Raw genomic sequence first — 13,702 nt, 5'->3', positions numbered from 1 at the left:
GTAAGAAAGAGGCAGTTCCACCCTGCTGGCTTCCCATGATAAGAGGGCTTTGGAAATCAAAGTGCGTAGCCCAGCCTCACTGAGGGAGAAAACAACCAACTACTCTTCACACAAGTGCATTCAATCATCTCATGGAACATAAATTTGCTTGCTTTTCAACAGCAGCCGGCTATCTCTGGAAGCACGATGCACCGGGCAGGGACATGAAAGGAGCTATGAAAATCCACAAACATGAATCTGGTTCCAGCCTCAGGTGGCTTTCAAGCCAGAATATGCTGAAATCATGTGCTGCCCAACTCATCTTGGCAAATTAATAAAATGTTGGCTTAATCTATCACACAAAGATGGCATTTACAACCTCGGCACGGCATGTTCTGCATTCCTGGGCTCGGCTGCAATTAGATTCTGGTAATTACTGTTATGTCTGAAAGGCTCAGATTGTAACTAAGCTAAGATGGAAATGAAATACCCCTTCTTGGAACAGTTTCATTTTTCAGTGCTTGGGTAATTACCAGCATCGTGCTGCGTCTGGGAAGCGGGTGCCTTTGTGTCAGCAGACGCAGAATGACATTCTTTGGGGATGGGCTCTTCACGAGACAGAGTATCTAATCAAGCTGCAGCTTCTCAACAGGTGAATTGGTTTAATAAATGATAAAATTAATTTGATTTCTTCTGCTGAAAGGAGGTGTGATCATCCAGAAAGAGCTAGGCATGCGTGACTCCCAGCAAGGGTGATCACCACGTCATGCATTCCGGTGGATGTGAAATTCCATTTGCTGTTTCGTTCTTGTACAGGCAGACAAAGCTCGAAAGTTCAGAGCTGGAAGAGGGTCCTACCCGCCAAAGCTCAGGGTTCAGGAAGATATATAATATAGACAGAGCCCAAAGACTCAGCTAGGGGCCTGAGTCCCCCTGTCTGCTGCTGGTCACGTGACTTTGGACCAGTCCCACATCTCCCCTTCCTTTGGGCTTCTCTGCAGTAAAATGAAAATAACAAAAGTTGCCCTGGCTACGACCCACCTCATAGGGCTGCTGTGATGAGCAAATGAGGGGACAGACCTAGAAGAGCCCAGCCAACTGTAAGGCATTATTTAAACACTGGGTATCACAGGCTGTTGTATTTCCCTCGGGGACTGTCATCAAGGGAGCTACGTGACTAGAAAATCAGCCTTTGGAATTTCCTCAGTTCACTGCCCTCCCAGCCACTGGAAGTGGATGGTGCGGCCCTGGGGAGGCTGTGCAAACTGGACGGGACTCCTGGCCAGGCTTCAGTGGAGCCACTGAACTGGAGTTTGACGGTTGCCCAGCCAAGGCTCTGCAGCTTGCCTGTCCTGGCGGCCTCTGAAGATCAGCCACTCTGGCCAATGGAAGAAGGAAAGTTCTGAGGGTCTGATGTGCCCCCAAAGAGCCCTGCGTTAGGAGCCAAGAGACCTGGTTCTACCCTTAGTTCTGCTACTTACTGTGCCATCTTGTTTGAGTTACTTCTCTGCAAAAGGAAGGTATCAGTTTAAACGACCTCTAAGGCCCCTGTCAGGTCAATCAAGCTCCTGGTTTCCTGTGCCTCTGCTTCCTCAGCTGTAAAACAGTGCTCTTTCTCAAAGGGCTGCTGCCAAGATTGAGCGGGTACATGTAAACCACTGAGGAGCACTTATGGCAAAGAGTGAGCATTCAATAAACATCAGCTATTGCATCCTGAGTATAAAAATAAAGGTTGCACAATAATGCAAGTATTCATAACAATACTGAACACTTAAAAACGGCTAGGATGGTAGACTTTATGTTATGTACATTTTACTACAATTTTTTTGAACATTCAAAAAAGTAAATAAAGGGTCTCCTTCAACATGAGGGTCCGTGAGGATGTTTCTGAAGGTACCTGCAATGACCTCACAAGCCAAGAGTCCGTGGGGGCCAGGGCTCCTGCCCGCTCCTCACGGCTTCTGCCACGTACCTTGGCTCTCTGGGGCAGGTTCATCATGGTGTCCGGCTTGAAGTCGTTCTTGTTCTTCCGGCAGAGCACGGCAGTGATGATGATGATTATGACTGTGACCACGGCGATGGGCGCCAGCACCGCGGCGATGATCCACAGGTTGTTGGGCGGGTTCTTCACCACGGCTGCGGGAAAGAGCCAGCAGAAAGCATGTGACAAAGAGCACGAGGACGGGGAAAGCAACTCAGAGAAAAATGGCTCCCAGTCCCAAGTCGTGAGATGGTTAAGAGGGTTTGGGCTCAGAGAGGCTCTCGCTTTGGACAAGTTACTCAAGGTCTCTGAGTCTCAGGGTCCTTATCTGTAAAATGGGGCTATCATGTTGTGAGGCATCAGAGAGACAAGGTACCTGTGATGCTTTGGTGCAACCCCTTTGGTGCAATCAATAAATACATAAATACAAGCCTTCACTATGATTAAGAGGAGGAAGAGGACTGGTACCGATTTTCCCCACTGGTGATGTCCATGAGTCAAAGAGAAGAAGGAAGAAGAACTCTGAGGATGAGGGTAGTGCCGCAGTCAGGAGGCAAGGGCCACAGAGAAATGACTCTGAATATTGTAGTGAAGTCACCCTCTGAGTGAGCAATGAATGAAACATACGTGAATGGTTGGATCTGCCCCAGCCCCCAGTGGCTGGCTGGGGAGGCTTGGAAATGCCTTGGTCTAATCAAAATGATCAGGCTGTTCTCAAAGCCAGAGTGAAAAAGAGTAACCAAAGCGACTGTCAGTAGGAGAATGTGTTGTTAGAACAGTAGGTGCCTCTAGGAGGGATGGGGCTGGAATTAATGACTTGCAAAAGGCAGTAGAATGATGGGCATGTTCCATATCATAACAGGGGTTGGGGTTTCACAGGTGTATACATTTGTCAAAACCCATCAAATGGTATAGTTAAGAGCTTAAGTGATCTGCCCCTCCAACCATCCTTAGCCCTTATAGCTCTTCCCTTAACTCACTCTGCTCCAGCCTACCACCCTCCCTCTTCCCTAAAGTTGCTGGACATGCTCCTGCCTCAGGACCTTTGCACCAGCTTATTCCTCCACCTAGAATGCTCTTCACCTAGATATCCACGTGGCTCCCTCCCTCATTGCTCCTTCAGCGCTCTGGACAAGTGTCACCATATCTGTGAGGTCTTCCCTGTACTCTACAAAATAATAATCCCTGCCCCTGGCACTCTCCACCCCCTCCCATCCTACTTTACTATTTTTTCCCCAAAATCAGTGCTTCTCAGACTTCAATGTGCATGTCAGTCATCCAGGAATCTTGTTCAAATGTGGATTCTGATTCTGATTCAGTGGGCTGGGATGGGCCGACCTGCCCTTCTAACAGGCTCCCAGGCAATGCTCATGCAGCAGACCCCAGGCCATGCTTGGAGTGGTGAAGCTCTAATGCATGTATCACCACCTGCCCTAATACGTATACATCTGCTCAACATCTGTCACCCCCATCTCCTGCTCCTCCATTAGAACGTACACCCTAAGAGAGCAGGGAGGTTTTTTGTCTCTTCCTCACTGCTGAATCACCAGGGCCTAGAATGGGGCCTTGCACATAGTAAGTGCTCAATTAAAAGTTGGATGCCTGTATAATTGAACTACTATTATCCCTGCTACAATTTGACTTCCCATACAGGAGACAGAGTAATGGCCAGTTAAAGGAGAAGTTCGCTTTCCGCAGTTGTTCTAGTCCATATTTTAAATGAAATACTTCCTATCACGTTTATATATCAATCTCTTATAAGTCTGGTTAGCGTAAGTCGGTCCTTCTAATCCTGTTGAATTCTAGAGGCTACTTGACCCAAATAGCTGAGGCTCAGACTCTGGAATACAAAGACCCCACCAGTCAGTTGCCAGATGGTGAGGCTCTGCCTGAGAAGCCAGCTGGTCTTCCTCTGACTTCAATCACCCCCTGACTTCAACTGGCACCTCATTAGCTAAGACCTGCCTCTCCTCAGGCAGCACTTGGCTCTCTGGAGTGCTATTAGTACAAAAGAACTTCTTTTTCACAGTTTTTGTCAATTGGTGATTAATCACATTATTAACTTCTGAACACATTATTAGACAATGTGCTTCTGTTGACATTAAACATTTAATTGCTACTGCTTTTAGTAATTCAGTATTTATATGTGCATTTCAGGCCATTAACATTTTTTAAAGCTCAGTGCTTCTGTGAAAAATATCAGTCTGCCTCTTTTTGGCTATGCTAGTCTATCTTGATGGAGAAAAATGTACAGTGTATCAGAACATGATACCCTAAATATATATATATATTTTTTTCATTAGCAAGAGTGAAATATCTACATGTGTTCTACTCTTACTCAGCTTTATTGTTTTGATGGATATGTGCCTTCTTGGTGCAGAGTGGAAAATCCTTTCAGCTCTATTCAAATGAGGAGAGAATAAATTTATCTAATGTATATTAATAAATTCACTTAACGGTCAAAGTGATAGTAAAGTTAGGTCAACTGAAGTCATCCAAACCCAATATATTCATTGGCATAATGATCTAAAACTACAAAGTCATGTACAGAGGTGAAAGGAACAAATGGTTATTGAATTTGCAAGAATGTCAGCAGGAGAAGGACAGGAAAACGGGACAATACGTTCTGAGCTTCCACTGCGCGGCGGGCACTGGGACACGCTCCTTGTCCAGGTGCTGTTCTTGTCCCCAGTTTGCAGATGAGGAAACTGAGCTCCTTAGGGAGGTTAGACTTCTCTATTAAGAAAGTCACTTCTCTGAAATATACAAGTTAAGTCAGTTCTGAGTTAACACACATGAATAGAAGTGTGTAGTGTGAGTGTGCATGTGTGCGTGTGCAGGCACACACACAAAGTATCTGTCAGAGGGAATGAAGTCAAAGGGCGCACATAATCTAAACTCAAAATAACTTATTCTATATGTACGTATATGCATGACTAGGACATTGTGCTGTGCACCAGAAACTGACACATTGTAACTGACTATACTTCAATTAAAAAAATTTTTAAAAAACCCAACTTATTCTCAAGTGGAGCAAAAGTTGAAAGGAGAAGGAATCCATTCAAAAAAGTTCCCAGCTTGTTTTGGGGGCTGACAAAACGTCAAGAGTTCACAACGGGTGTGAGTGGGCTCAGGGCAGGGTCTGGCGCAGAGCCCAGCAGCTGGTGAGTGTTCAGCCCTGTGGCGCCCCTGTCCACACACTCTTGCTGCTCACATCCCCCTTGGCTGCGCCCATGGGGCTCTGGTGGCCGTGGTGCCTCTGCTGCACCTCTGATCTCATCACTGCTGCTCTCCTCCATCAGGGACCTCCCTGCTGGGTCTCACACCTTGTCCCCAGGTATCCTCAGATGGTCACTCAAAGGTTACTTTCCCAGTGATCATCTTCTTGACCACTCCCCCTAAACAATTTGAAGTCGCAGTTATTATCTCCTCAGCGTCTCCCACCCCTTCCCTGTTCAGTTTTTCTGCGTGGCACTACTGGCTGCTAAAATACGACTTCACCATTTTGTTTGGTAGATCTGCCCACTCAGGAAGGTAATCTCCACGAGGGCGGAGGTTCTGTCTACTTCGGTCACTGCTGTACCTCCAGTGCCTAGAACAGGGCCAGTCACGTAGCAGCTGCTCCAAGACTGTTGAAGGAATGAATGAGTATGAATTCCCTTCTCCAGAGGGTCAGTCTGTGGCTTTCTTTAAGTGATATTTTTTGAGATAAATGTCTGATGGCCGTATAAGGCAAACCAGTTCCTGCCCTGGTCTGCCTCTGGGAGGGGAGAATTTCCCCTCCTCCATCAGCGGGATAAGCTCCCTGAGGGGCCTCTCACTCCAGATCCTGCAGATGCAGCAGATGAGAACCTCCAATGGGAATGCAGCCTCTGCTTTAGAAGTCATTGCTCCCCGGAACCCAGAGGTGGTGTGGGTCACACGGTCACCACACACTCCAATGTTGGGTATTACATGTCAGACCTAGAACTAGTGATTTAGAAGACACTGGAACACACAGAAAGCTGCACTCTCCCTTCAGAGGGACAAGGTGTCCATTCAGCACTGTGACTCTCTGTTCAAAGTGCTGACCTCAGATTTACATTTCGGGCTGATTCCAAAATTATTAGAAGGAAATGGGATTGAAGACATCTCTGTTCCTCCTCTTCATTGTTGGTCTTAACTTCCTCCTCCTCTGATCCTGGGATGAAGGCATTTTGCAGAGTCTGTCTGATAGCTACACTCCCTCCCCAGGCTCTCAGATTTTCTCCAGGATTTTAATTCTAACCTGTATAGACAACATTCTCCAAATCTATAGTGTTAACTTTAACCTCTCTCCCGAGATTCAGGGTTGGATTCTGAACAACAAATATCTCATCACCTAAACTCAACATGGTGCAACCTGAATAACCGCCCCCCTTCTAAAAGTGTCTCTCCTCTCTAACCTCCTATTTTCATTGACAGCATCCTATTCTCTGAATTATATGGGCTCTTAACCTTCAAATCATCTTTCCTTCTTCATTCCCTCTCTCCTTGAGTCCTTCTACCTTATAGATAAATTAGACATTCAGTTACCACTTACTATGTGCTTCAGAGATGCCCCAGGAGTATACTAAATAAACCCTTTACATGCAATAATTACCTCATTTAATCCTCCCAGTAGCTCTCCTAGGTCGGTGTTTTTTATATCACCCTTTTACAGAGGAGGAAAATGAAGGTCAGGGAGGGTCACTGATTTGTCTCTTGTCTTATTGCAGAGGCTCTGCTCTCAACTGCTCTGCACAGGTGTCTTCCAACCACGTGCCTCACTCAGGGCCTGGCAGAGGCATTTGGCAAAGGTGGGTTTCACAAGAATAGAGCCAGGCAGTAGCTGGGGCTGGATATTCAAAGAGGAATGAGATGTGATACCTCCTTTTAAAGAGCTCATGAGGGAGAGAGAGAGAGAGAGAGAAAACAGCTCATTTCCCCACTGGGATAAGGGCAAAGGGAGCCCCTAGAACTAAGGGAACTTGAGGGAGGGGTCATGCTTCAGGGGTCAGGGAAGGCTTCAGAGGAACAGGGCATGTGAAGAATGAAGCTTCTTGTAAGGCTGAAGCACCAGGTGTGAAGGAGAGAAGGGTAAGCTGTGTGGCTGGGAAAGTAGCCTGGAGACGAGGTTGTGAAGGGCCCTGAATATTTACTGAGCACCTGTTACGACAGGCTTGGAAAACTCAATTTAAGAATTTTGTTCTGTGAACAATAGAGAGCCACTATATATTTTTTAGTGGAGTAGATGTAAGATCAGAACCTGTGTGTTTATTATGACTCTAATGACAGTGTGGACGGTACATAAACGGCAAAGAGGCTGAGGATGAGTTATCTGGGAACCACCTGTAAAGTCCAAGAGAAGATAATGATGAAATGGAGAAAAGGAAAGAAGTTGTGAGTTATTATACAAAGGAGCTGAGAGGACCAAGTGGATTTGAAGGAAACAAAGAAGTGAGATTGAAGGACAGCTGCTTTGGAGCCAGGGAGAACAGAGTTTGAATCCTGGCTCTCTGAGTCATAGTCAAACTTCTAAGGTCATCCAAGATAATCCCTATACTCCCGTTTCCAAAAGGCTCCATGCACCTTCTAATCTGATGTGATCTCTCTCTGCTGCCCATGCTCTCAAATCTTCCACGGTTCCCCACCAACTCCCATCAGCAAAGTCCCCTGAGCAAAGTCAACCTCTCCTTCTGACACTCCATTCACCTCTTGCTCCAAATAAAGCCAATTCTCCCGTCTCTGCCCAAGTACCACAAAGCCTGGAGTAGAAGTGAGGAGGTCACAGAACTGACTTCAAAGTAGAGGATGGGCTGGGACAGAAGTGATGGAGAGGTGGAGACAATGAAGCAGGTAAAAATCTCCAGAGGACGGTGGGGGTCGGCTTGGGATCCAGAGGTGACTGCAATGAGGAGAGGGCAGCTTCAAAGGATCTGGGATTTTGAAAGAGTAGAAGAAATGGTCTGGACATGGCAGTGAGGACCCAGGAGGAGGGAAGCCCTGCCAACTAAAACTCTTTATTTTATTTGCAAATGATGCAACTGACAAGGGTGTAATTTATATAAACAGCTCATACAACTTAATAACAAAAAAACAAACAATCCAATTCAAAAAAGAGCAGGAGACCCAAACAAGCAATTCTCCAATGAAGATATACAAATGGCCAAGAGGCACATGAAAAAATGTTCATTATCACTAATTATCAGAGAAATGCAAATCAAAACTACAATGAGATATCACCTCACACCAGTCAGGACGGCCATCATTAAAAAGTCCACAATGCTCGTTTGCAATCCCATCCACTCCTCCTTGTTGTTCTGCACTCCAGGCAACTAGAACTCCTTATTTTTCAAGCACCCCTGGTACTTTTCACCTCCCTTCTATTGCTCCTGCTGCTCCCTCTTTCTGGACGGTGCACCCTTCCTCTCCCGCTGAAATTGTAGCATGCAGTACAGTTAAGAACACACTTCTGGAGTCCGACAGATCCAGATTCATATCTTGGCAGCCCAAGGACTGGTTCTGCAATGTTGAGTAAGTCAGTTAACATTTCTGAGCCTAGATTTCCTCATCTGGAATTTGAAGCCGAATAGAGCTGCCCCAGTGAGAGGAGACATTGAGCAAACATATGAAAAGAACAAACACAGCAGCTGCCATGGGGGAGGGGCCTCAAAGAAGCCGCTATTATGGTTCATGCCCTTGCTCTGTTCCAGTTTCCCAGAAGCCCCTCTGCTGAGCCCTGTATCACCCTGCCTCCTCAAAGCATGCCTGCATTCTGCTCCTTCACATCTGCATTAACTCTTTTTCTGCTCCTTAAAGGCAGGGGCCGGGTCTTGCCCACTCCTGCGTGTCCTCCAGCACTGAACACAGTTTACAGTTCACAGTAGGATGCTATAAATCCTTATTGGATCAAATTATCTTTAATTCCCCAACAAATATAATCTCAGCTCTGGTGATGTTTCTAGCTGCTCACAAGACTATACCGAGGAGAGAAAAGCAGTATCGGCATCATCTTAATATCCAAAATATATCCTTTACCCAAAACCTATTGCTTCAAATATCACAGGAAACAGCTGGCTGATTTAAAAACCTTCTAGAAGAGAAATATGTTTCTCTCTGGGTCCATTAACATGAGTTTGAGGAATCACTTTGATTTGCAGGAAACATGTAAAGGAGTTAAAAATAACGAATGGAAAGACCATCCCCTTACGGTCAGCTTGCAGAAGGACAACATGATGCAGGGTCAAGGCCATCCTTTGGGAGTCAATGGTGCTCAGGATCTTGGCAGCTGCGGTCCCCAGCAAAGGCTTCCCGTTGTACAGGGTGTAGTAAGTCAGCTCCGCGGGGTCCTTGGGTCCCGGCACCCGCTGCATCTTAACCATCTTTCAGAAAAAGACAGGCCATGTTTACAGGGCATCTTGCATCAACCCTGCAATCACCCAGGCAATCAGCACGCTCTCTCCCAACTCTGAAGCCTTCTGTGGCTAAGCGGACCCATAACGCGTATTTCAGACATCAATCTTTGCCTAACCTCCTATCACCAACATCTCAAGGAGCCCTGCTATCGCTGGAGGGGGAGGCGGGGAGGAGAAATAGGTTTTGAAAATATGAACATCTGGAAAGAACAGTTTGAGACTGGAGAAGGAAACGCTGAAATGGTGATGTCTTCCAGCCTCCAGAGAACTCTGGCCTCATTTGAAAATAGGCCTCCACATTAATTCAGGGCATGTTAGGTTATTCTCAAACAAGATTTCTAATTTCAAATTCCTGCAATTGCCGGAGAGGAAAAAAAAAGAACTTATATGTCTGCAATTCAAAAGATCTCTGATAAAAGCAGTACTTGGAGACTCAAAGTTCTTTTTTTTAAATAACCTTTGTTGCTTTTTCTCACTATGCAAGAAAGTCTGAAAATAAAGAAAAGCATCAAGAAATGAATAAAATAAAAACAAGCTGTAATCCCTCCACCACAAGCTAATTATTATTATTATTTTGGAGTATTTGCTCCTGCTCTTTTTTTCTATACAAGCTCTTTATTTATTATTTTAAAAAATTGTTTATCACACTCTCTACATAGTATCATATATTGCTGCTTTTATTTGCATCCATAACTGAGCTTAAATATAACTAAGTATAAATGCTAACTTCTACACAGCATTTCAAGACATGCCTCATGAGCTTAGCCAGCCAATTCTTACTGTTAAACACTTAAGTTGGTACTCATTTTTTAGGACTGTAACTAACAATTGATAATCATTGTAAATACATAAAACATAAATTTTAACACCAGCATAATGTTCTACTGTATGTATGCGTCATAAACTTAACTAATCCTTCATTTTTTAACATTTAGGTTATTAATTTTTCACTAGTCTAATTAACCACTGATAAACATTATAGTAGAGTATAGTATTTTCCAAAGTGTATATTACAGCACATTATGAGTTTCATAGGCTGTTAAAAGCTGTTACAAAAATGTTTACAGCAGCATTGCTCGTAATAGCAAAAAACAACAACAACAAAACCCTGAAAATTCAAAAGTTACTAACAGTAGGATGAATAAACGAGTTATGATAGAGTCACATAATGAAATATTTTTATGAAACATAGAGTATATAAATGAACAATGGCTATTTGTATCAATATGGGTGAATACAAAAGCCTGACATGGAGCAGAAGAAACAAATGACAGAATATGAAATTTAAAAACAGGCAAAAGCAAATGATAAGCAGCTTAAAGATACACATGGGGATGGTAAAATCTATACTGAAAACGTAGGCATGATTTAATACAAAATTCAGAAGCACACTCAAGTCTGATGGAAAGGAAGAGATTATGCGTTAGTCAGAAAAGACACAGAAAAGGCGCCTGGGCTGAGGTAACAGTAACGTTCTTACTCTGTGGACTGCGGGTTCTCTTTTATTAGTGTTCTTTAAATTTGACATGTTTTTACACTCCCGTGTATGAATGCTATAAATAACAACTAAATATTACTACAACCCAATAAAAAAATGGGTTAAAAAAAATCTGACCGGACACTTCACAAAGGAAGATATCTGAATGGCCAATAAGCATATTTTTGAAATGCTCAGTGAGGAAAATCAATTTAAAACTATAAGACACCATTATTAGCCACCAGAATGACAACACCAAGTGTTGGTGAGGATGTGGAGTAACTGGAGCTCTGCATCCGGTTGGGGGGGTATCCACATGGTATGCTTTGGGGAAAAGTCTAGAAGTTTCTTACAGAACTAACATACACCAACCTGCTGAACCAGGAATTCCACTCTTACACGGCTGAGAGAAATGAAAGTATATGGCCATAGAAAGACTTGCAGAAGAATGATCACAGAACCCTTGTTTATAATAGCTAAAAACTGGGGAAAGCCCATGTGTCCATCAACAGATGCATGGATAAACAAACTGGAGTACACTGATACTAGGGAATATTACTCAGCAATAAAAAGGAATAAACCACCAAATAACACAATGACCTGGATGGATCACAAAAACATGACACTGAGTCAAAAAAGCTTTATACAAAAGAGAACATACCACAGGATTCCATTTATATGAGGTTCTAGAATAGTCCAAACTAATCTATAGTATGGAAATGATATAATATAATATAAAACAGTAACATAATACACTGCTAATTGTGGAACCTAGATGGTGAGCATATGGGTGTTCACGTCATAAATTTTTTTCAACTTCTCTGTGAGTTTGAAAATGCTTGGAATAAAATGTTGGGGAAATGTAGATATCACTAAAAACAAGGATCTTATTGGCATTTAAATTTAGAAACCAGAATATTGAAGAAAATTAAGGAGATTTCTTTACTGCAGTTCTTTTTTGGAGTCTTTGGTATGCTAATATGCCTTTGGAATCTTCAAGAAGGTTCTGCAGGATGCAGCCTTGCCCAACTGACCTGACCAAAGAGCCCCCTTGCCTCTGGGCACTTCATAGAGTCATTTTCTGGATACCCTCTGAGAAACACTGCTGTTACCTTTCATCTTTGTGTTCACATCTATCCCTCAAAATGAATTTCTAGGAGTTAAGTTTGTGACCATCTAAAAGGTTCTTGTCTCAGTTGCTCACCTGCCCTCCAGAAAGGTCATACCCACTTACTGTGTTTGGGAGTGCCCAATTCACTGCATCCTCATCACAACTGGATAGCACCATTTTACTAATCTTTGGTAGGTGAAAAAAGGCATATCGTGGTAGTTAAAACTTGCATTAATTTGATGACAAATGGAGTTAAAGGTTTAAAAATGCTTACTGGTCATATGTATATCTTCTTTGGACTCAATTTTTCAAATATATCCACTAGAGAAGTATCTTTAGAGTCTAGACATCTAAATCTCCATATTCATGAAGGTGGCTCATCTTTAAAAATTGTCTGAGATGAAACACTTCTCTGGGTGAAGGATGATGTAAATTATGTAGAGGGGACTTTATTTGGGAAACTTGGGCATGTTATTTCTGTCCCCAGTGGGAGAGGAGGTAGAGAGAGAGTTAGTAGAACAAGGTACAAGGTGAAAGAACATTCAAGTATCTAATAACTTCACTCAATTTCCGTTTAACAGCAAATTCTTCTTACCAAGATTTCTCCAAGGATGATGTTAGAAGTTGATCTACAGCCTCGGTAAGGTAGGGATTTGCAGAAATAAACTCCTACTTACTTCACTCAGGCTTTCCAGGCAACAAAAGGGGCTAAGCACACTGAGTACTCAGAAAAAGAGGAAAGAACATCTCGCTGGGCTCCTTAGACCCTTTGAATGTGTTAGGTACCTTTCTTAGGTTCACAAATAACACCAAGATTGCAGGGTGATTCTCTCTCTGCCTTGAGCAGAGGCAAATCCCATTTCACTGTCTGAATCCCAGTGACTTCCTTTCTGTTGTCTGGAGAAGTGTGAATTGTAGGGTTCACACCAACCCCACAAAGGGAAAATCACAAACTTGGCACGTGAAATTAACTAACGTTTTCCCTTATGACAAAGCTGCTTTAGACCACAAAGACTTTCAGAACCAAAGCAACATCCCACAGGAGAAGAGGCCAAATTCACCAACTGTGAATGAGGGACGGGGAGTCTCCCTCAGGGCATGAAGCTGACTCACCAAGGGAAGTGTGTTCTAGAAGATGAGCTGTTTGTACTTCCAAGATTGCCTGGGGACATGATCTGCAGACAGATTGTGGTAATGCCTGTAATTTCCTTTAAAGCTTCTTCTTAGTGTGATACCATGCATGTGTGTTTGGGTTAACTTACACCCTAGATGTGGTTGATTATCGATCAGGAGGTCACCTCCCAGGGGGCAGTCGGCTAGATTCCACTTTCTTAGAAAGTGGGCTAAGAAGCCCACTTTCTTAGAGGCAGCTACTAGAATCGCTTCTGTAAGTTGATACTTTGCTCAATAGAGCGTTGTTAATTAGCATAACAAATGTTAGAAATGGGTTCTAACATCTAATTTGGAGAGATTAGTAGTAGGCAGGATATGTGGATTGGCCAGAATACGCAAGAGACACTCCCCTTCCTGCTTGAACTGGATAAAGAATCTAGAGAGGCTTAGAGCCTCCTACCCCCAGGATGGCTACTTCTCTGTCCAATTCCCTGTGAAGCAGACTCTGAGATGACTTGAATGCCTGTAATTTATTGGAGAAGCGCAGGGAACTGACAGGGGTGGAAGGGAGCTACCACGGATGGACTATAAAGCCAACACCACGACGGGAAACTAAAGCTTATTCT

The 13,702-nt window shown here is 43.7% G+C and overlaps 1 protein-coding gene across 1 annotated transcript in view; it reads right to left on the bottom strand.

Moving 5' to 3' along the window:
* KIAA1549L (KIAA1549 like) overlaps positions 1-13,702 on the bottom strand; it is a 239,186-nt gene that overhangs the window by 69,753 nt on the left and 155,731 nt on the right. The window contains exons 10-11 of the mRNA XM_072969762.1: positions 9,171-9,342; positions 1,952-2,115 (exon numbers count right to left, since the gene is read on the bottom strand). Of these exons, the coding sequence (XP_072825863.1) occupies positions 1,952-2,115; positions 9,171-9,342 (336 nt within the window). The remainder of the gene's footprint in view (positions 1-1,951; positions 2,116-9,170; positions 9,343-13,702) is intronic.

This window comes from Vicugna pacos, chromosome 10 (genome assembly GCF_048564905.1).
Source record: "Vicugna pacos chromosome 10, VicPac4, whole genome shotgun sequence".
Classification (NCBI taxonomy): Eukaryota; Metazoa; Chordata; class Mammalia; order Artiodactyla; family Camelidae; genus Vicugna; species Vicugna pacos.
The sequence above is the reverse complement of the archived record's forward strand: the minus strand, read 5'-3'. Positions and strand labels throughout refer to the sequence as shown.